General features: G+C 47.0%; 1 protein-coding gene across 4 annotated transcripts in view; it reads right to left on the bottom strand.

The window, feature by feature from the left end:
- Nucleotides 1–1,144: 1,144 nt before the first annotated feature.
- The window catches only part of TRPC7 (transient receptor potential cation channel subfamily C member 7), a 124,191-nt gene continuing 101,203 nt past the window's right edge, over nt 1,145–24,132 (bottom strand). For all 4 annotated transcript variants that reach the window (XM_016137714.2, XM_036224735.1, XM_016137715.2 and 1 more), the window contains 5 exons: nt 15,544–15,739; nt 10,291–10,512; nt 9,567–9,647; nt 4,193–4,268; nt 1,145–2,014 (listed from right to left, as the gene is read on the bottom strand). In XM_016137714.2, the coding sequence (XP_015993200.1) occupies nt 1,845–2,014; nt 4,193–4,268; nt 9,567–9,647; nt 10,291–10,512; nt 15,544–15,739 (745 nt within the window). In that variant the 3' untranslated portion in view covers nt 1,145–1,844. The remainder of the gene's footprint in view (nt 2,015–4,192; nt 4,269–9,566; nt 9,648–10,290; nt 10,513–15,543; nt 15,740–24,132) is intronic.

Genomic DNA, 24,132 nt, shown 5'->3' with positions numbered 1-24,132 from the left:
AACTCCCAGAGCAGAGTGCATGTCTGTAAAGCCCCCCGAACACACAGGGCAGTGTGCCCCCGGCACTTGTCAGGCGCCTCTGTTTCCTTCTTGTATGAGCACAGGGTGGTGGTCCCAGGAAGGCCCAGGTACGGAGCCACATTTCAGGGTATCTTCTCTAGTCACCCATCTTGGCTGCCAGGGGCCAGCAAATGTGGGCTTTCCCCCTCCCCTGGAACTTGGGAAGATTTGGCAAAACTGGACCTGTGTTCCTATAGCGACAACTGGCTGGGCTGAGTGTCAGAGGCCTGCTTTAGGTGGGGGGCACAGCTGTCTGGTTTGTTGTGCCCCGACCCTCTCTGCTCCTCAGTGCTGGGAACACCCCAGTTCTGTTCATCACCCATTTGATCTGCTCTTTTCTTAGAACAGTTAACTAAGAAACTTTTGTCTCTGAAGATGTATATCACGAAACACAAGCCCCTCATACAGGTACCTACATAAAACGCACGCACATGCATGTGCACACACATATTCTGCTCTCCCAGGGGGTAGGCAAGGCATCTGAGTTTGTGATCCTCCTCCTCCCTACAGGGCTGCTCTGCCTGGCACGTGCAGAACCGACAGCAAGGTTCCTGGTACAAGGCAGGTAAGTGCTCGCTCGCTCCATCCAGCTGGTAGTGTTCAAAGTAGGTGTTTCCTTGGGGCCGGTGGCCCTCCTAGAATCCCGTGGCATCTCTCCAACCTGCTCGGAATGGGTGTTGTTTGGGACTGGGGTGCCCTCTGGTGGCTGCTCTCCCCACTCACACGTAGGCCCCGTCTTCAGAGAGATTTTTGGCTCCATTCCCCCAGGCACCCTGCTCCTCCCTCCCACAGAGAGGGAGAGGGAGAAAGGTGGGGCTGAGAAAACGTTCTGCCTCCTTCACCATCTCCTTTGCCTCTTTTCTGAGCTTGGCGAGGTCGAGGTCACTAGGTCTGGGATAGGAGGAGGGGCTCGGAGGTGAGGGTCCTGGCCACCTGACTCTCAGGAGGTTGGTTCCTTCCCTCCTCACATCTGCCCCATTCTCCTCCCAGATGAGCACTAGTCAGCGGGCTCCTGAGGCCACCCCCAGACAGGGCGCGGGGCAGGATGGCGGAGGGCAGCACATTCGCAGAGGGTCCCAGGCTGTTATGAGGTAATTTTATTTCTTTGCATTTTAGGTAAAAATAGTAAATACAAGATAATAAAGGTAAAAATACATCATTTGGATTTTGTTGTTGTTCTCCGAACAGTGCTACCTACAGTACAATGTTTGATTTAAGATCTTTAAACAGTTTTTTCTTCTTCTTTTTTTTTTTTTTTTGATAAACAAATAGAACTATTTTACTATTAGGCTATCTGTGTTCTCATCTGGCACTTAAGTATAGATCACAGGTCACCTGCCGGTTCTGTTTGCATGTGTGTGGGTGGCAGGGAGGAAGAGAGAAGGGGTGCATGGGGTGGTGAAGTGGTTTGTCTTCCCAGGACACGGACAGAGCTGCGTCCCATGTGCTGTGGGAGGGTACGTGTGCATCCAAGAAGGCCTTTTCCTGCACCGGCCACCGGACGTATGTCACTGTGGCTGGACCGATGGTCTCACACCTGCGTGTGTATGGGGGGCACTTCCCCCCTCCTCCTGCGGTCGTGTTTCTCACCCAATAGCCTAGATTCACAACACTTCTGGGTCCAGGAAGGCCACCGGGCTGCAGATGTCAGGAGAGCTGCTCAGGATGGAGCCTTGGTGTCCTAGAGGAGTGGGCCTGGGATGCCTCCCCACCAGGGCTGGTGGCCAGGACATTCAACCTGGCCTTGGAATGCTGGTAGAAGTCACAGATGCTCATGTAGGCGGCTAGATGTCTTTACCCTTGTTCACCCTCAGGTGGTCTTTGTTTAAGTTCTTCCCAAATTTCTCACTGAGCTGTTGGATCAGGTCTGCCAGCTCGCCAGTAGCTTGGGATTTCTCTTCCAGAAGCTCATAGCGCAGGCTGGAGATATCTTGCTTGATTTCCTTCAGTTCGCCTGCAAGGACATGAAATTCTGGTGAGTGTTGAGTGGACAGAAGGGGCTCGTCCCACCTGAGCTTGGGGCATGCATCTTTGCAGCAGGCTCTCAGGTTGCTGGGCCAGCCCACCAGGGGTGGAGGTCAGGGGACCAGAGCTCTGTTTTGACCTAAGTACCACCCAGCTCCTGCCACTGAAGGACACATCATCCATTTGAGACCCTTCTCCTCCAATTCCTGGTCAAGCTCTCATTAAGGGTCTGAGGTAGAGGGAGGCGTCAAGATCAGGGCTGTGGACTGCTATCACCTGTTTCGCATCATGATTGTTAGAATGTTGGTTTTGGAGCCATTCCAGGCAGATTTCAAGATTCCAAGTACCGCGCTGATTAACTGGGACACGTGTTTCCATGATGCTCCATGTGTTGTTCTGTTGCTGTTATTTGCAGAGGGGAGAAACTCCCAAGTGTGAAGGGAGAGAATGGGCACGGCGGATGCAGCCCGGCAGCCTTGCCGGAGCAGGGTCCATCCAGACCGTGCAGGCAGCACTGCCTCGCCGAAGCGCCGCGACAGGCCCGCTGCCTCCTTTTCCGTAGCCAGGGACCACCAGGTGAGACTTCACCTTGTTTCTGCAGTGAACCATGTGGTTAATCGTCCACGTGCGCCAGGGCTATGGGAGTCTTTTATTAACCACAAAGGGGTATCGAAAGGTTCTTTCCCGATATTTTAGATACAGGGCTTGACTTAGATGGGAGTCTGCTGCCCGGGGACACATTATTCATATGTTTTCTAGATAGGCTTTACATACTACAGTGCAGAGATCTTTAAGGTACAGTTTGGTCAGTTTTGACAAATGCATACATCCCTCTCTTCTTGTCATTCGGTGCTCAGCTGAGCTCCAGTTTCATGGTGTAATTCTAGTGGCACGAAACCTGGGCAGCCTCACTTTCTATAATCAGGCACATCCCTGTCTATCACAGTTACACACTGCTGGCTGGCCCGACACCTGGCAGTTTTATGTTTGAGACCCAAAAGTACGGGTGGGTAGAAGGGCAGCTGCTCGGCCCCTAGACAGTGTCAGCCTAGGGGTGATGCCCCAGGATGAAGCGGAGGGTCACTAGTGATGACCAGGCTCTTCCGTAGGCCCAGGTGGCCTAAGTGAGGGGGAGATTTAGTGCCTTCATTTGTGGAGGAGGCTGTTTCTAGGTAGCAAATATTTGTCCTTGGTGTCTCATGAAGATTAATTGCCCGGTATAAGGTAATTTGTTTTTTACTTAAGAGTAACTGCTTAAAATAGACTGGACAATAACCCAAACAGTGAAAATAATGTAGTTTGCAAACTTCTGCATTTGTCAGAATGACCTGGTGCTCTTATCAAAATGCAGACCCCCAGGCGCCACCCCAGAGATGCCGAATCACGGGTCTGGGTGGGGTCTGGGATGTGCATTTTTAACAAGTGACTCTGTGGCAGGGGGTAGGGGTACTTTGAGAAACACTGAGGTTGTCAGATTATGAGAGCCCGGATGTGAGACAGGATGGAGCCAGATGCAACCAAGGCAGTGGCAGAATCTGAAAGAGGTGTATGGTCTGCAGCTCTCTGCACTTGCGCCCATGACATGGGGAATCCTGAAATCAAGGGTCATCACTGTGGTAGGCAGAATGATTGCCTCACCCCACAAATGGGTCCAGGTACTGGTCCTGGGGTCCTGTCTGTGGGCGTGTTATGTTACACAGCAAAAGGGAACCATGGTCGCAAATGGATTTAAGGGTGCTAATCGGCTGACCTTAAACAGGAGATTGTTTTGATTTATCCAGTCTAGTCACAAGCCTTTAAAAGTGGAAGAGGAAGGCAGAAGAGTGGGTCTGAGAGATGTGGTGACAGCAGAGGTAAGAGAGGTGACAACAGGAGAAGGGTGGATGCTCGGTCGCTGGTTCTGAGGTCAAGGAGCAACGTGCCGACTGGAGGGCGGTCTAGGTTGGAGCTGCGGGCCACCCCGGCTGACAGCCAGCAAGGGAACAGGGACCTCGGTCCTACAACCACACGAATCGCCTTCTGCCAGCACCCAAATGAGCAAGCAGACCGAGCCTCCCCGGGGCCTCCAGACAGGAACACCCAGCCCTGCCGACAACACCCAGACTTTAGCCTAATGAGACCATGTCCGACTCCTGTCGAGCTACAGGAAGATGATCCAATCCCTTACCTTCATTGACTTCATCGTTTTCTCTGTCCACCTGGGCCTTCAGGACGTATCTTTTTATGAGCCGTTTCATGATTTTCTGAAATGTGAACACAAGGAAGGCATCAGACAAGCCTGGTCAAGCACAGAGGCAGCAGGCACGGTGTATGCATGACCCCTCAATCCTGCAGAGCCCGGTCAGCTGCTGGGAGTCCCCTGCCTGGTGCCTCGCTTTTGAGAGGTGTCCTGCCTAGTTGGGGAACCTGGGCCAGTCTCTCTGTTTAACCTCTTCCCCCAGGATTTGATATCACCTGGCCCTAGGATATAAGAACAGGACACTCCATGGCAGGAGGCTGAGCCAAAGAAAGAGAGGATCATCTAAGATGGATGGGTGCTGCTCGAGGGTCCAAGGCCTGACCCGACCCACCCTTCTTTGTGGCCTCTGCCAGTCATGCATCTTCTGAGGCTGCAGCTCTGAAAAACTAGTTCAACAACTGCTGTGCTCAAGAGGGCGTACGGAGGTCTTAGCAGGCCAGCTCAGGAGGAGCTGTGTCCCTATCAGGTGCTGTGCATGAGTGGAGAGTCAGGACCAGGCTCGGAGGACAAGCCCAGTGCACCTGGGAAAATCCCTACCGGAGGCAGAAACAGATACAGCTCACTGGGCCTCGAGAAGTTTTGCCAAAAGACCACTTCACTGAAAACCCACATGCCTGACTGCCCCACTAGGCATGCTGTAGGGGAAGGGCTGGCCTGCAGGTTCACTTACTACGCAGACACTGGGTTCTTTACGCAAATGAGGCATGAACAGACAGTTAAGAGACACCAAGAATAGAGCCAAGTGTAAGACCACAGGGAGTGAACTTTGGATTTTGCCAGTTGTGGTTCCAAGGTTCCTGTGAAATCACAGGATTTAAAAATATTCTGGTAGCCGAGATGTCTCAATCTTGCAAAAGATGAGTAGTAAGGCAGAGAGGGAGGAATTCCCCGCTCCTTGGTTGTCCCTTCCTGTGACCTGTTCACCTGCACACACTCGAGGATGGAGGCAACAGAGGCAGCATTTTCTAGATCGAAGGGACCTGAATTCTGTCCCCAGCTTAGTTGTGGGACGTCAAGCAGGTGGTTACGTTCTCGCTGACTACATGGACTGAGGAAAAGCTTCTTGCAAGTAAAGAAGTGAACTGCTTGGATGCGAAGAGCTGGAAGATTTAACTCGTTATTATCATCAAATGGGGGCTCTCGCAGTGCCTTTGGTGGTGAAGACCTTGCCAAGGAGCTGTCTCCTAGTCCTGAGATTCCAAGGCTTGGAACAAACTTGGCAAAGGTGCTCCAACGGCAAGCTCTGGGGTCAGCCCACTTAGGCCAGTGCTGCCTCTCCTTGGCCCTCGGTGAGCTAGTGGTCCACTTGGCTCTGTGATTTGAGTTGTAATCTGATTTATGGCTGAACAGTTAATTAGCAAGCTGCTTTCCTGGTGCACCTTCTCAGAGATGCCTGGGTCTTGTCATGTTAGTGGTCAAATTGAAGCATTAGATTTCTTATTGATGTTAATAAGGCAAGTGACCTAAGTTACAAGAATATATGCCTTTCCATAGGACTCATTAATGCTTTTTTTTTTTTTTTTTGGTCTTTTAACTGGAGAAATAAAACAAAACTGTCCTGAACCAGTCTCATGGGAACATAAAAAAGAAACAAAATAAAGCAAAACAACCCAGATGCCCAAGTATCTAACATTCTTACTGAATAAGGAATTCAGAAGTATTCTTCCACTGCAGACTTTCGGGCTGACACAAGTGAAGGGAATCTAATTCAAGTTTGTTGCCTTTCAAGAACAAACCCAAGAACTGAGGGTTTTTAAGTGTCTGGATCCATAGAGTTCACTTTGTGAAGACAGTAAACTTAGGGATTTCTAAGTTTACATGTCTTCATTGGTGGGAACTGGGCCTACCCTGCCTCTTTCATGTAACGAGTGCTGGAGCCGAGTATATTTAGTGATGCTACTCAGGCAAAAGAATTACTGCTGAGCGACACAGTGGGTAAGAATGGTGGTGACACTGAGACCTCTCTCTCTCCAGGGAAGGAGGCAGACAGTCTCCCTGCCTAGACTCCAAGGGCCCAGCGGCCTCTGGCTACTGCTGTTGAAGAGAAAACCGAAGATCTTTCCATGGACGAGACAACCCTCTCTGTGCAGCGGGGGCAGCTGAAGACATAGACGAGGAAGAGAAGGAACACACACCCACCGTCTGTTGAAAATGGCAAACGAAGTAGGGGGATGCAGTGTTGTCGCCCGGGGAAACAGAACCCGAGGAACATTTGGAAGAGAGTGGATACAACGGTCCCAGGACAAGTGACGCGTTAAACGGGGTTTATCAGACACCGAATAGAAGAATTTAACACTGTCCAGTTGCGTATCTTATTTTCCTTGATCTCTATGGAAAAGGCCATCTAGAAGGTGAAAAAGAGGCCTCCCCAGTAGGTTTTGGGGAAGGGATCATATCATAAAGGTTGGGGCTTATTTGAATGATGGATCGTTCCTGGATTCTGTGATCCATTTGGGATGTGGCTTGTTTGCTGTGCCCATGAAGGAAGTAGACCTCTCAGAGAGTGAGTATGTAGGGTCAGTACACACCCTAACAAATTGACCCACTGGATCTTGGAAAGGTCACAGGGCGCCCTGATAGGAGGCACACTTTGGCCACCTCACCAGTATCATGGTTTTGTTCCATTGTTTAGTCTTGTGTCCACAGAACCCTGATTGGAAAAAAACATTGCAAAGGCAAGGAACAAGTTTTGGGAAAAATAACAGTTCATCTCCTGGAAGGTGAAGAAAGCAAAGCACAGAGAGCCTCTGAAGTAGTTGCCTTCCCTTACAACAGGGAGCCCCCCTCAAATCAGGCTTGACAAGCTTGAAATAAACACCTAAAGCACTAAGGCTGAGCAATCAAGCAGATCTACCAAAGAAACAGAGGGAGCAAGCCTCAAACGCACACGTGTATGAACAACAGGGCTTTTTCCTTATTGGGAATGTTACAGAATTTCTCAGAACCATGACAGTGACAGAGGCTGACTGCATTTGTGCTCAATGAAGTGGCAGCTCTGGGTGCAGCCTGGATAGTAAGAAAGAGAGAGCAAGCTGCCCCTGACCTCTGCACATTTCGAAGTTGCTTTGGGAGTAGGGCAGTGCAGCTGGAAGGCCACCTTGAGCCCAAGAGGACAGATGAACCATTGTCAGATCCTTGCCCTAACCTTTCACTCTGCTTCTCCGGCAAGGGCTCAGATAGATCTCCTAGTGACTGCCAAACACAGGCAGGGCAGGCTCCGAGGCAAACTGTGGTGCGACACTGTGAAAGGGGATGACGGGCCAGCACCTGGGCAGCGTGTGCAGTGAAAGACGGTGCCCTTCTGAATCAGGTCTCAGCTCAGCCAGCCGTGTGACCTCCGCCACTGAGCCTCAGGCCTCGCACCTGGTAAATGGGGTTAAAAATAATGCCTCTCTCAGAAATACAGTGTGATAACACAAGGGCCGGTGTCTAGTCTGCTCCCAGCTGTCCTTTTGTGTCATCTCAAGGTTTACTCCTGTTCAAGCAGACGATGGCTCAGGAAGATGCCTCCACTTCACTGAGAGGGCTGAGCAAAGTACAAATGTGTTAATGCAAGGTGCTCTCTGTTCCTGTTTACTGTCCTCCACTGCTAGGGTCCAGTTTTCCTTTCTTCTTTCCTGTGACAAAAATTTGTCTAAGTAGCCCCAGGCTTTTCATGGCGGACTCAGAAAATACTGGGTGAGCAAGCTTTCCAAGGTCATCAGTAGCCTGAAGCTGCAAACCAGCCAGTCACCAATCATAGCAGGAAGCTCTTGGGGAGATGGAAGGCTGCCAGGACTCAACCAGTGTTGATGGAAGACAAATGGGATCACCCTGACACTGCTTTTGAAAATGGTCTCGCTTGGAAAGGATTCATTCTGGGTACAGGACATTCATCACGTAATGAGTCTTCCTTCTTCTCAGCATCTGATTCTGCTCAAAACTCAGGAGAGATTTGGCTCTAACCCTCTAGGATTGTCTATCTTTTCAGTGACACAGACAATCTAACATTTCCTCTGAGAACCTGAGAAATGAAAATTCTTCCACTGACCCAAGGATTTGTCCTGTATAATAACTCAAAGTAGATCAAACTGGTCAGGCCCAATTTTGTGCATGATCAAATATAAGATTTTCCCCTTGCTAATTTTTATCCCATGTCGTCTGATCATACTAGAAGTACTTTGAGGGATAAGCCATTTCTTAACTGTATACCTAATTCCTAACTATACAGCTGGCTTCTAAAATACAGATGGAGATTCAATTAGAGACCTGTGTCTGGAAGATGCCTAATCTGTAATTGCTTCCTCTGGGATAGTGGCACTAGGGACGCCTCTCCTTAGCCGAAAGGAAAGCTCAGAACAGCTTCAAATTTACATCTGACACAAAAGACCAGCATAGATGGCACTGCTAATCATTGGGAAGGAGAAAGCAGAAGAAGATTGGCCTGAACTTTTATAATCAATAACCTGTAGTTAACATTTATCACTGGCTCACGGGCTGATTCAGACTGATATGGGGATTTGACAGTAATTTCCAAAAGCAATGCAAGGGCCGCAAGTGTAAAAGGTCGTCTTCTGATTTTTATAACAGACTTTGCAGGCTGGCAGTCTAAGGTCAGGTACTCAGTGAAGACACCAATAGCCACCTGGTTGCTTCAGACAAATACCTGGGAGTCAGACTGCCTCTCCCTATGCCACACCTATTGGCACGCCTCAGGTCCCATTCATTGGCTCTATGTCCAGAATCTGCCTGCTTTTCTCCACATCCCATTCCAAGCCACCATCTGTTGCACCTGGATGACTTTCCCATTCTCTTCACTGATTTCCCTGCTTCCACTCTTGTCCCCACGTGTCAAACTCCTCCTACTGCCTTTCTCTATAAGGCAGAGCGAAATCTGCATCCTGACCTTGGTCTGGTCCCCTGCTTCCTCACTGACCTCATCGCCCCCTCCTCTGCCCTGCTGGCTGGGCTCCAGCTGCTTTGGACCAGCCAAGCTTCCCCCCTCTAGTTTTTGCTGATGCGTTTCCTCTGCCTGGAAGGCTCTGCATGCTGCCTCCTTTGCATCCATGAGGTCTTAGCTAACTGCCCTCTGCTTGAAGGAGCCTCCTCTGATAACCATACCTAGGCAAGGGCTTGCAGTTTTTCTTCATTTCTCCAACCTATTGTTTTCTTCTTTATCCCCACTAAGTAGTTTAGTGCCTGGCCTATTGTAGGCACTTAAACATTTGTTGAGCTATGTTCTGGGGGGACGACACACCCATGTGACTGAATCCATGTCTTAATTGAGTCCACTTCTGCCCATGCTTGAGAAACGGGTAGTTACCTGGTATCTGGTGGGTTTGCTGAAAGTGTTATTTACTGTCAGGCTTTCAGAATTCCTCATGCCAGCCTGGTAGCGAGTCTTCTGGAAAAAAATACATGCATACACAATACATCATACATACATGCAGGCATACATGGTAGGACTTGAATGGCACCCACATATGGGGCTGTCTCTAAAAAGAGGACCTTTGCAAGATTGATAACACCTACTGTTGCTTGGCTTCCTTGGACACTGCTCCTGGGGACTCTAGTTCTGTGGGATGTCAACAGGTTACAGCATATGGTTTGGTCAACTTTGGGAAGCACTGAGTTAAAATTGCCCAGGCTGCTTTCTTCCAGGCTTCCTCAGAAGTTTTCACATGCTCATAAACATTGGGACACTCCAGGAGGAGGAGATAATGGGCAGGGAAACTCTCTTCCCAGAGGTCACCCTCCAGTCCCACTACGGAAAGAGCTATTCCACTTTTGAGTCCACTAAAGAGTTTCCCTCACTGGGGCCAGGGCTGCTGCTCTCCAAGTTGCTGCAAGGAACGGAGGAGCCACCACAGGCAGCCTCTGCTGGTGCCACAGCTTTGCTGATGTGCCCCCTTTTCTGAAAGGCATTGGCCCCTCCCAGTGCCTGGCTCCCATTGTATCAGCGGCACCCCCACCCTACAAATCCAACACTCAGCCCCCTCCTCCTGCTCCTGCCACCTTCTTAGCCCCATAAACACCGTGTTACCTACCCTGAATTTGGAATTCAGCATGCCCATTTCAAGGTCATTTTCACAGCTTTTGGCCTTAGATTTGCAGAGTTTTATGAGGCACATCTTGATTCTCATTATGAGATAATAAAATGATTTAGGACTTGGCACTAGATTAAAAGGAGCAGGTAAAGTTCTTCCTTCATCAAAATAAGACAGCCAGAGCTTTGCTCGCGCAAATTTCCACTCCACGTCTGCATCCTCCTGTGGAACAAGGGAAACAACGGTCCACCGTCAAGGGCCACGGTCTAACGACAGCGCAATGCGAGGAGTGGGGCTGCAGCCCGCGGGTCCTGAGAGCAGGGTCTGAACGGGGCTCTGATGGATACATTTGTGGGTCTTCTCTCCGCTCTAGATGGGGAGTTCGTTCTCGCTGAAACCGTATGCATAGTCATTCCTAAACATCTTCACCTAGCCTCGTGGGTTCATCGTGGAAAACCTCAGCCCATTCATCCACCCTTATTCTCCAGTGGGTGCTTTCACTAGCATTTGCCACTTGCCACTTACCAGAGAACTTTTCTCAATGCCATTTAATCTTCTCATCTGTTAGCATTTACAGCTCTGCTAACTTATTCACCAACCACCACGTTAATCTTTTAGAGCAATGCTGCCCCACAAAAGTATGATGTGAGCCACGAAGGTGAACCACATAGGCAAACTTAAATTTCCTAGGAGCCACATTGTAAAAAAGTAAAATGGAACAGGTAAAATAACTTCAGCGATATGTTTTATTTAAACCAGTAGATCTGAATATTATCATTTCAGCATGTAATCATAAAAAAATTATTAGTGAGATAGCTCACATTTTTTTTTCATACTGAGTCTTCAAAATTGGCGTGTATTTTATACCCATAGCACATCTCAGCTTGAATTAGCCACATTTCAGGTACTCAATTGGTACATGTGGTGAGTGGCCCCCATATTGGACACCACAGTGTATTTCTTATTAAAAAGTGTACTTCCTGTTGGTCAGAGTGCTGTCAGGGAAGAGATTCTCTGCACATGTAATCCAAGGGAGCGAACCTGACTGTAGTTAGTCCGGCCACGTTCTTTTCCCTGGTGGTGTGGTAGATGGAAGCCCCAGATCTGCTACTTCTGACCTGGCGTCAGTGCTAGAATGCTGAGTGGGCCCCCTAAGGGGTAGCAGGTATGTTTTTTCTTTTTTTTTTTGTAGGCCAGTCCCTTTGGCCTCTGACCTAGGACAGCGGTTTCAGGACAGACATGGGATTTAGGATCAGAGAGACCTGGGCTCACAACCCCTTCCTAGCTGTGTGACTTTAGGCAAAGGCCTTGGGCTTGCTCATCTGAACATGGAGATGATCCCTCACATAATCCTGACATTGGCATTGGGCATGTGCTCCATGGTGGTGGAGTCCTCTATGCATAGCTACACTCACGGGGCTGTGAACCCAGGAGGCACCGGCAGGCAGGAGGCCACAGGAATGTGCCGTGAGATACAAGGTCATTACCGGCAGGCTTGATTATGTTTGCTTTAGCAGAGACTCCACCAGTGCCTGGCCTGGCCTATGGGACATCCTATATGGGCCTTTTAGATTGGAAGCTTTGTGAGGGCAGAGGTCACTCCCAGTATAATAGAGAGGAGTGACAGTGACTTGAGTGGAAGGGTAGTATAGTGGTGAGAGCACTGGCTCTGGAGCCTGCTTGGATTCAAATCCTGGCTCTGTTCCTTACGAGCTGTATAACCATGGCAGGTAACTTAGCTGCTCTGGGCCTTGTCTGTAAAATGAGGATAATAATACCTACCGCATAGATTGTGAGAATTAAAGGAGTTAATGCCTGAAAAACAGTGTCAGACATTTAGTAAACCCTCAGTAAATATTATTTTTTATCTTGATCACTTAACACAGTGCCTAGTGTTCAACCTTTAGTTATTTAGCAAATACTAATCCAGCACCTACTGTGTGCCTGGCATGTGCCAGGCAGATGCTGGTGATGACAGTCCACACCCTTGTGGAACACATAGTCTGGCCAATTACATGAGCATGTGAAACAATACCTCAGCTCATCTTTTACCTAGAGTTGTGCTAAGAGCTGTGGGTGCTCCGGCCCCTGGCCTGGCCCAGGGGTCAGGGAAGGCTGCTCTGGCGGCTAGCGTTTGAGCCGAGATCCAAGCGGTGAGTATTTCTCAACCAGGTCAAGTGTGGGTAGGAGTGGAGGGGTGGAGAAGAGTAGGAGTCAATTAGTGGAAGAGGCAGTGAGAAATATAAACAATTCTTGAGAAAGTTGGCAATAAAGAGCAGGAGAGAAAAAGTTGAGAGCTGGAAAGTGAGATTGAGGGAGGATTTTTTTTGTAGTTACTTTTTAAAACAAGAGACTTATTTAAATGCTGACAAGGAGGACTAGATAGAGAGGGAGAGGGGACGATGCAGGCGGAGTAGGGATAACGGTGGCTCCTGAGGAGGCGAGTGGGCAGGGAGCCAGGGTACGTGGTGGGCTGCACTGATGAAGACGCAAGGCTGGTGGGGCATGGCGGGTGCAGAGACAGGCGGGTCCGTGGATTTGTGCAGTAGGTGCTCAAGATCCGTTGATTGAATAAATAAGTGTTCTCATGGAAGGCTTTACAAATATGTGCTTCGTCAAAGTTCATTGTGACCATGAATAGTGGGCACTCTCTGGTGGCCTCATTGCACTTCTCTTGGTCCTCGCACCACCAGTGAGGTGGGTGGGAGATTAATATGCTCTCCCCTGAGAAGGAGCCCAGAGCCTGGAGGGGAGGCGTGGGCTGCAGTGCGCTCTCTCCGTCTTGCGACACCATGCTTTGGTGAGGTGATTTAACATCGAAAGCCATAGGCTTGCCTGCTCTTGTCATGGTCTTCCCCCATGTCAATCATGTGGTTTTACAAGCCACATTCATTTGGACCAAAGCAGGATGTGCTTGTTGCGGGAAACTGAGGCCCAGAAGGGCAGGAAGGACTAGTTAGCAATAACTCATCCACTGAGGTGACCAAATATCTATAGCACTTAAAAAAAATGTTTTTCTATCGACGGAGTGCTGTATTTTCTCGGGGGGTGGCGGCGGGGGGGTGGGGGGGTGGTGGTGGGGGCTAAGGCTTCATGGCTTAGCTCACCTCTGCCTTGCACCTCTTGATGCTACTTTTCCCTGAATAATCTACAGTCTTGCAGTGCCAAGTATATCACATCGTTTCACCCCTACCTACCTTGGCACATGTTTCTACTGTTTAAAATACTCTTCTTTGTGGGTGGTATTATGGACTAAATGTGTCCTTCTCAAATTCACATGTTGAGGCCCCAGTATCTTAGAATGTGACCGTACTTAGAGATAAGGCCTTTAAAGAGGTAATTAAGGTTAAATGAGGTCATAATGGTGGGGCCTGAATTCAGTATGATCGGTGTCATTATAAGGAGAGGAAGAGACACCAGAGGTTCATGTGCACAGAGGAAAAGCCGTGTGAGGACACAGCAAGATGGAGGCCATCTGCAAGCCAAGGAGAGAGGCTCCAGGAGAAACCAACCCTGCCAACGCCTTGATCTCAGACTTCCAGCCTCTAAAACTGAGTAAATAACTTTCTATTGTCCAAGCCACACAGTCTGTGGTATTTTGCTATGGCAGACCCAGCAAACTAATATGGGGAGAGAGGGGGCGATCTTTATTTTTTTCTCTATGAGAAATATACAAATAATTGTTTCTTATATAAAAAAAATTAAGTACAGAGGTATACTAAGCACATGTGAAGGTCCCCTTTCAAATCTCCTCTCTCTTTTTACTCCTTCCCAGAAGATGCCCAGGGTCAAGGGTGTGAAAAGTTTCTTTACTTTTTCTTTCTGTATTTGCACATTTGCATTAATGCAAGTAAGATCTGCTTATATTTTTCTACGACTTGTGGTTTTTCACTTAACATTATCATAGGGATTTTGTTATGTCCACACAAAAAAGTTCTTCTCATTGTATATACAGTATTATGTACGGTATTCTAAAGTCTATACTGTTTCACAGTTTATTTAAATATTCTGATATCGATGAGCTACCTCCAAGCTTTTGTTTTAAAGAACGACTGTGCAAAATCATATTTCTGCATGGATCTATTCCTAGAATTGGAATTGTTAAGTCAAAGGGTTAGTGCATTTTATTTTGTTTTAATTTTTAGTTTGTTTATTTAACTTTATTGTAAATAAAACAATAATATGATTTCTAAAGGATAAAAAGGTATAACTGGAAAGGCATTCTAACTACTAGGACCCCCAACCCCTTCTCTCAACAGGCAGCCATGCTGTGTGTTTCTGTGTTCCCTTTCAGAGGCTTTTTTTTTTTTTCTTTTTCAAATGCTTATACAATCCAAACTGAATATGCATTCCCTTTTCTTCCTCTTACACAAGAGAGACTACACTGTATGCATTGTTCTGTGACTTGATTTGTTTTCACTGAACAGTCTAACTTGGAGGTCTTTCCAGATCAGTATATAGAAAGCATCTTTATTCTTTATAAAAGCTGCACAGTATCCCACTGTTCAGACGCATCATAATTAGAATATATTTAACTGGATTCCTGTTAATTTCTTGCTGTTCTAAAGAAAGTTTTGCTCAATAGCTTAAGGTTTGTGCATTTTAGATTTTGCTAAATTGCCTCCTGATACTCTCTCTTGACTCCTTTATCTGTTTGTCAAAATTGTATTAGTCTTTGAATGGCCTTCAAGCATCACCTCTGCAAGCTTCCTCCTCCCATAGCCAATCATAGTCTCTGCTTTGCACTCCCTGCACCAGGGAGGACTTCTCTTGGTGCACTGGCCCCAGGGCATTGCAATTCGTTGATTGACGTGTCTCTTTTTCTCAGTGGACTGAGTCGAGGGCACAGACTGTGTCTTAGTCAGTTTTGTATTACTCATGCCTAGCACAGGCTTTGTATACAGCGGGTGCTTAAGTAATGCATGTGAGTCAGAAGGGAATGTGGGCTGAAACATGTAGCCATTCTGACTTGCCATGGGCACCTGCATGCTGTCCTGAGGGGATACGTGTAAAAGAGGAGAGTTTCGGGATCCCCCATCCTTTTGGCCTTTGTCGGGCCGCTCGATGTGGTGCCCGCTATGCCATGCGGCTGGTTGTGCTTCTGGAGCAATCCTGGAAAAATTTCTATTGTTTGCTGTTCTGGCTTCACATTAAACAACACCCAGGCTTCTAAAGCCATTTATCTTCATTTCTGAAAACAGCCATCTAAATTAAACCAAGGGAGAGAGAGCACGATCAGTTAACTGGTCTTACCTCAATTTCCTGATACGAGTTGTTGATCATGGCTATTAGCATATTGAGCAGCACTACCACCATGGTGACGTTATAAACGCCGTAGAGAACGTAGCCGATGTTCTCGATGAACTTGTGGTCATATTTCAGCACCACCGAGATCACTTCAGACAAGCCGAAGATGGACCAAAATAAGGTTTTAAAACTTTCCTCAACCCTGCAAGGAAATGGGCAGTCCTTTCAGGCAATTTGCATCAGCGAACACTTTTCCCATGAAAGTCACCGTTACCCAGACGTTAGTGGTTACCCTGGACTGGGGCTGGGGCTTGCTGGTGGTGCTCGTGTTCTGAAATAAGGAGGTATTCAGATTTCTAAGAAGACTTTGAAACAGTGTTAAAAAAAAAAAAGGGCAGTGTCTTTCTTTCCATTCAGTTGATTTATTGCGACTCCTGACTGTGGTACCATTTTTATCTTGTAATTAAACTTTAAATTAAATGCCAGGGCAAATGTGTGTTCCTATATGGTATTTGGCTTCTCAGAAGCACACTCTTCCTTTAGTAGCATCTTGAGCCTCTTCTTAGACTACCTAGCCCCACATGGAGGGGAAGAGGTTGGTGTCCGCTGATGGCACTGGTGTCATTGGTGATGGGGACCTCCTGGGCCCTCGACACAAAGCAGCTCACTAAAGCCTCATGACCGCCCCTGTGGTTGGCTCACTTATTGCCTCTGTTTTACAGAGGGGAGCACTGGCGCTCAGAGTCTTACATGCCTTTTCAAGTAGCGCTCAGCTGGAAAGTGGGGTGCAAATCCAGGCATGTCTGAGGTTTTCAAAAGTGTGTACTTCTAACCACTATGCTTTACTACCCCCTGGCTCTGGGATTGAGGCTAGACACACACATCGAATCCTCTAAACTGGGATTGAATTATCAGGAGTGAGAGTGGTGAGTTTAGTGTGTCCTATTGTTGAAGTTCACCAGGTGACTGCCTAAACTCTGGCCTGCAGCTCACTCAAGGTAGACACTGCACATGCTTTGAGGGAAATTTGGGGAAGATCTGGCTTTAAGGACACTGCTCTTTGATACTTTTGAGACTATGAAGTTACCAAAATACACTGGTTTTAAGAGTAAGATCCAAACACATTCCATATTCTGAACTATGTGGCTCTGATCCTCTATCAGGTTTACAGCATAGAATTCAATCAGAAAGCTGGATTTTGATTGGGCGATTTAGAACATGCACGTTTATCGGATGACATCTGAATGGCTAAACAGTTCTTTTAGTCTGCATCCAGATTTTTGGTATAATTATGAGAAGGCACGTTCTTTTTTTTCCCCTTAATATTTCAGATTTTCATCACTCACCCACAAGTGGCCAGGATTAGCTTGATCTCCAAAAAAAAAAAAAAAAAAATCAGTGTTTCTTAAGGATTGGTATTTATTTGACAAGAGGTACAAAAATACTAGTACTTGTCACTTTGGCTAAAAATTTCACTCTGACTCGCATGAATTTTCAGCTCTCCCATGTGTGAGTGTGTGTGGGCGTGTGTGTATGTGTACGTGTGTGTCTAGCCAGCTGTTTGGCTCATTCCCTATGCATCTCAGTGTCTGAAAACTGAAAAATTGAAGTGGGTTTTTGCGGCCATTATTTGTGTTTGGTTTCTTTTCAAGCTATGAGTTTAGAATATTTAATTCATTTTAGTTTTAGCGAGAAGACATTTCTTTGGGGATTTGGAAGTAAACACTGGGTATCAGCCATTATTTTAGCTCCAGCTCCTGATGCTATTTTGAGAAAGGGGTACAACTGTTTCCTCATGTGAGATACAGATTTCATTTGTGTGAAAAAAGATGCCATTCAATGTAGGGGCCATGGTTCACTACAGGTATTGTCTTCCATGAAGAAGCAATTGTTCAGTTATCACCCTTGTGGAAAGCTACGGTGGCAGACAGAATCTCAAATCACCAGGTAAGCCCCAAATGCCCAACTGGAAGGAGACGGCAGGACATGATCACTCTGGCCATTGTCCCCTTCCCAGTGGGATCAGGTGAAAATGGGAGGACACCGTGGACGGGCAGACAGTTTCCGGTCCAGGATTATCCACTTACCATGAACAAGCTAGGAAATGGGTCATATATGCAACCGACAGACATCCTACAGAAATTCATCTTCCCTTTCTTACTCTGGAAAACCCCGCAAACCTTTGGCTGACACAAACGAAGCAAGCAATTATAGAACACATCCAGAGGAAACCTTCGGAATTTTGATTAGGGAAAATGGCCTAGATTCAGCAGGTATTTTTTTCTCATTTGCTTCTTGCTAAACTTTGCCACTAAGCTCTGATTTATCCTCGGTGCCTTCACTTAGGCATTCGATGTCAATAATGTGAAGGAGGCAGAGCTGGCCCATTAAGCAGTGTGTGTTCCAGTAAAAGAATATTTACAGATGTCTAAACCTGTGCCTTTGCCCTTCCTCTACCTCACCCGCCCCCACTCCCCGCTGAGGATTGGAACGGTGAGCTGTTCAATTTGTGGTCTCGCTTCTGCACAATCCTCACACTTGTTTGACTTCTATAGCTTAAGAATTAGCCTCTGGACTTGAATTTGTCCATGAACTCCAGGAGAATTTAATTATAGGAGGCCCAGACTCACTGGGATTGCCAGAGTTAAAGGGACCCCCTCCAGAGCAATAACCGCCAGCACCTGACTGGGCAGAAAGGGGTCTTAGCCAAACTATCCATTTTTAACAATCTCTTCTAAGCTCTTTAGAGAGCATCTATAGCCCTTGCTTCCTCTTATTATGGGGGAAAAGAGTTGTGGTAAGAAAGAAAAGCTGAGTCCATTGGCTCGAATCATCCAAAATGGCTAGATTCATCACTGGGGTCTCTTGGGTCTTTCATTTATACCCATACCTCTTCATATGAACATTCAGTGGACTAATAGAATAGACTAATTTTGTTGTCATTTCTCAGAGGGGACCTGATAGGCTCAGTTGTATCCAAATAGCTGCGCTAAGTGGTAAGCAATTCAATATTTTACCTATAGCTCAAACCATATAACTAAATAAATTCTGAATAGAATTGAAGAGTTCAATGTTTAAAAAATCACATGCTCAAAAAACTAGAATGAAATATTGGTATTTATATAATCTTGGTCTGGGACATGTTTCAGAAACTACAAATGGAAAGATTTGTCCACATAAAACTTTACTTGGATGCATCGAAAATGTAAGAAAAATATAAGGTAAAAAGGTTAAGGGAGGAAAGAATTTGTATTTGCAGCACATATGACAATGGAAGATGTCTTCCTTACATAAAGAGCTCTTATAAATCAATACAAAAATGACAGGCACTCAAGAGAAAGAAAAAAGGGGGTGAGGTAAAAAAACTTCCATGAAAACTTGATGTTTTTTATGGAGACCAGAGCTTCACAATTAACTTGCTATGCCATGCTCATGGCATCTTCTGGTTTAATATGTAGCAGGAAATAAATGAAACTTGTCCTCACTTTCCTGAGTGGGAAAAGACTTGTGTTACCTTGACCTTGGAAACCTATAACAACATATTTTCAGAGAGAAGGCTGGTCTTGGATAGGAGTCAATAGTACATTACTGATCTCAAGAGCTTGGGCACTGGAACTAACTCCAGTGTCGTGTGATGTTATGAAGCTCTCAGAGTCATGTACTAATCATCACCAACAATTTTCAGGAGATCTGGGACCCAGGGCATGGGGCAGAAGACCAGTCAGTCACTGTGAGGGTTTGGGACTGTCTTTCAAGAAGAAAGTGTCTTGCAATTGGCTTTCTTTATATTTGCCACAAAGCCACTTGTCTCACAAGAAGCCACACTATCAACTAGCTGGTCTCAAGGCTAAATTTGAGGTTCTTTACTGATACAGATGGCAGCCACTGGTTCCACATCCTCCTCCCATCCACTCTGGCTATCTACAGAGTTTACCATAAATTCCTTCAACTGTGTCAGTCACAGGAATCGTCACAGAAATAGCTGGAAGAGTAAGAACAGCAAAGGTTCATGCCTGGGTTCGAATCCCAGCTCCACCATGTAGTGGCTGTGCGAGGCTGGGCATGTTACAAAACCTGTTCGAGTCTCAGTTTACTCATCGTGAAAAGGAATAATGGTGCACTAATTATTAAGTTGCTGCAAAGATTAAATGAATAACCCATGTTAAGTTTATAGTAGCCCAATAAATGGTAGCCATTATTTTTATTCATTTGTTTATTTGCCAACTATTCACTGAACTCCAACAATGTGCCAGGCACTGTACTAGGTGACGAGGATACATTGCTGCCCAGAACATTGTTCTGTCCTTGTGGGGGGGGGGGGGTCCCAGTCTAAAGCGAGTCTTATAGGGTGAGCAAATGCTATAAGCATGTAGGCAAGGATGCTCCATTCACCTTGCCTCACTCAGGAACACATACAACCCCATCAGCCCCTCAGGCGCTTCCACACAGGGCTGAATGGAGTTAATAATTCAGTGGCTCATAGACTTTTCTGAACAAGCCTCATTATCCTTTCTATCTGCAGTAATCATCATAACCCTTGATTTCATGCAAATCATGATTTCTGATTTCTCCAACCTTGCTTTCTTTCAATATTTGACTCTTGGCTTCCAGTGCAAGGGACCGCGATGTAGTCAATAGACCACTGTGGCATAAGAAGCGCTCCTAATGAATAAGAGGGGGAAAGTGCCTGTGACTGATGCTGAAGAGACTGTGACTCACCCTCCCCTCACTGGGTGGGGGTGTGTGTGTGTGTGGGAAGGTTGGGGCTGATTTGTCAAGTACAAGGCAGGGACGAGGTAATCAGTTCTCTACCAGGTCTGTCTCGCCTGCATAATGTGACTTTAATAACAGGTTGCCTGAAGAGGCAGTTGTGTATGGAGCTCAGAGAACAAACTGATCAACAAAGCGAGGGGTTGGGGTGATTGTTATGAAAATTGCTGCTTCTTCAGAATGCCATGACACCCTCCCCCCAGTGTCAGGGAACTCTTTCGCCCATCCCAAACAGTTAAGTTCAGTTACCTACCCAAATCTACATGTAGCAGGCTAAAATTAAGCACGAGGATCAACTCCTAAAAGGCTGTTTCTCAAGTTCAGGAGACAATAGCTAGCGTGCTAGAGTTCTGCTGAAGCAGAAACAATACCTGCCATCCAAGCTGGGAGATGGAAGGAGCTGCTCGGAATAAAGGAAGACCCTGCAAGAGGGCTGTATTTCCCTAATGCCCAGATCTGGAGGCCAAGAGCAGTAGGAACAGGCTTGACGAAGCTTAGGGAAGAGAGTCAGATGCCTGAGGAAGTCCGAACCTCAACCCTGCCATGCCCTGCGAGCTCATGTCCTCTGAATCACCTCTCAGTTTATCTTGGGTCCTACAGGAGGAGTTTGGTTTTGATAGTCCAGAGGTAGAGAAGCCTGGCTCCAGAATCAGTGCCAAGGAACTGGGATGCACAAAGCCGGTGCAGCCTGGATTTATTCATACCGAGGGCCAGACTCTCCTCCCAGTAGCCTTGTTGCTCCTTGAGGTCAGAGCTATGCTTTCTTGACCCTTGAAACTCCAAACCTAGTACAGAATCTGGCTCACTGAAAGCTCTCGATAAATCCAGTGTCTGTTGAATGAATGAATGAATCCCTGGTGCACATCTTGGCTTCCTGGTTCCTGATCCCAGTGTTGAAGTGGGGCTCTGGTGAGGCGTTTGGGGTGCAGACTCTGAAGTCAGGCAAACCAGGTGTGACTGTGAGCTTCTGGCCAAAAATCTTAGCTTCTCTGTGCCTCTTTTTTTTCCTTTTTTCTTTTTTTCTTTCTTTCTTTTTTCTTTTTCTAGCTGTAACATTGTAAAACAACAATCTCTACTTCAAAGGATTGTCAAGGGGATTAAACGAGTTAACAGAATGCTTGTGAAGTAGGTAAAATACTGCCTGGCATCTAACAGATATGCAATAAATGTTACTCATTTTATTATTAGTATTCTTTTTTTTCTTCTTCTCTCTTAATCGCAATAGGCTCCAGCATCAGGCCAAAAAACTCTCTTATCCTACAATCAATCTTCAGAATAACCCTTTAAAAATAGAAACCATATCCTGCCCATCTCCTTTCCATAGGGTAACAATCGAATCCAGTCACCTAGCCTCAGTCTCTGGGCCCTTGGTAATCTGAGCCCTGCCAGCCTCGGGGACTCTGGCTTATCCCCTCCTCACCGCGGCACAGTGCTCCCGCCCAGTGTGTCCCCCTTCCCTCTGCCTGGAATGCCCTTCCCTTTTCTCTCCACATGAACATGTCTCTCATCCTTTAGGCTTTAATGTAATCGTCACATGCTCGGGTAGGCCTTCTCTGATGGCTGCATCTGAAGGAGGCCCTCTCCTAATTACTTGTAAAGCGTATGTCTTTCCTTGCTCTCAGCATTTAATCTATAGATCTTATTTGTCTGTTAAAAAGTTTTATTTTTTTTTTGCCTCTTTTCATGTTGAGGGAGGAATGTGACCTCCATGAGAACAGGGCCTGCTGACTCACTCACTTCTCTGCTGTCAGTACCCAGAACAGCGCCCAGCTCATAGTAGGGACTCGGTAACCTTTTTCGGGGGGCGGTCAGTGGATGATCGAATGCTGGAAACCTAAGGCGCGACGTGACTGAGTCTTAGCCAGCTTGCTTCAGACCCACCTAACAACTGTCCCTTCTGCTATCTCTCTAAAACTAACCCTAGACAGTCCAGTTTCCCGTCACTCTGTCACTTTGATGAATGGCAGTTTAAACCTTATTTCCAGCCTAGAACTGAATTTTAGTGAGTTAAAAGGTAGGGATTTCGTCCTTTGGAGGACTTGGGGGAGTGCCCAAGACGTCATCCAGAAGAGCACATTTTCTGTGCATCAGGTCTTTTCCCTCAGAACTCTGTGGGCTCTCAGCCTGTTCCAGATGCTCAAAGATACCAGGCTTTTAAAATTCACATCATGAAGAAATGTGAGGAGAGGGTATAAATAAACATAGGATAGTAGAATGTCTGCTGTAACAGGCATGATCTTTCTTTTAAAGTAGCCTAGGAACAGGTCTATATTTTTATTACTTCCTGAGAGCTATGCAAAGAACTTGTATTAAACCCAAACAATTTTTTTTTTTTTTGACACATAAAGGCCATTTCCAGCTGCTCAGCCTCTTTGAGCCTGACCTGTGCCCCATCATTGACCACTGCCATCTCCTCCATCAAGTCTTAGTCCTTCCCTCGCTGGTTTTTCCTCATGGAAATGGGCATAATAAGCTCTCTCATTTCCCCATACCTTATGCCTAACTTGAATCTATAAGACGAAAGGGAAGATTATACCTTTCGAAATATAATTAAACATGATGATGCCACTTCTGTACCAGAGATGCCCGTGTTTTAACACTGACTTAGGATCCTGGGCAAATCCGTCCTCTGTAAAGCCCAGGAAACTGATTCCATTCCATGTTCCCACTGGCAGACACACTCCGCATGCTCTGCACAAAGAACATGGCCGGTAGGTCACGGTCCTGTGATGCTACCCGGAGACCTTTCCCTGATTTCTCTCAATCGGCCATTGGTTACAGCAAGTCTTATGAGGGCAGGCAACATGATCCAGCCTCAGCTGCCCTGTGGGACCTCTTCTGCAGCCAGGTCCTTCTTGGGGGTGTGGCTCTTTGCTGTCAGAAGGCTTCTCCTCTGGCTTATTGCTTCCTTCTGGAGGTTTCTGGGTCTACATAACTCATCTGGCTATCTCCCTTTTTCCCTTCCTTGAGCCAGAGAAGTCTCAAGTTCTTGTCTTATATTTGCAATGCACTCTATAGCTGGAGAGCCCATTTTACCCCTTCAACCAGTCTCTTTGTGGCCCTTGGTGCCAGCACAGTTCCTCCATCTCCAGGCCCTACTGCTCCTCCAGTCCCTCAGGACATAGACTTTGCCCAAACTTCTGGGAAGCAGATCTGAGTGTTTGCCTACAGCTCTGCTGGGCATGGGTCCTAGAGAAGGTCAAAGCCCCAGTCCCTTTCCTGAATCACCGGGGACCTTGCCCTCCCTTTTACCTTACTCTCCTTGACTCCCTCCTCAAGGAGGCTACCCTTTCTGGGGACTTCCCAGTGTCCAAAGCCCAAGAACATTCTCCTTCTTTTACCCTCCCACCCCATTCAGGCAGTTACCACATCCTATCCACGCTAAACTCCTCAATATCCTGTCTCCATTTCCCGTTCTCCATCCCCTCTGCCACTTCCTTAGTTCAGGCTTGCATCTTCTCTCACCGTGGCTTCCTGTCGTGGCCTCTTAATGGATCTAGCTCAGCATCCTTTGGAGCTGTCTTTCTTTCAAAACATTTTCTCAGTTGGTAACATGCCCTCATTCCTGTGACTATTGATGAACCCCTGTCTTTCCCACCATCTGCAGGTTCCACGAGGGAGGAGCATGTAAGATGATTTTGCTCATCTTACAATCCCCAGCACCAAGCTCAGGCCGAGCATGGACCTCCCCTCCCACACCTTCCAGCCTGTCCTTCATTTGCACAGCTGCCACAGCTTCTCTCTGAAGGCAGGGCTGATTTACGCTTCCTCCTTTTCTTGATGCCTTTTCTAAGGGCCTTAACACCCTATCAGGATTTACAAAGT

The sequence above is a fragment of the Rousettus aegyptiacus genome, unplaced genomic scaffold (genome assembly GCF_014176215.1).
Source record: "Rousettus aegyptiacus isolate mRouAeg1 unplaced genomic scaffold, mRouAeg1.p scaffold_m13_p_7, whole genome shotgun sequence".
Lineage (NCBI taxonomy): Eukaryota > Metazoa > Chordata > Mammalia > Chiroptera > Pteropodidae > Rousettus > Rousettus aegyptiacus.
The sequence above is the reverse complement of the archived record's forward strand: the minus strand, read 5'-3'. Positions and strand labels throughout refer to the sequence as shown.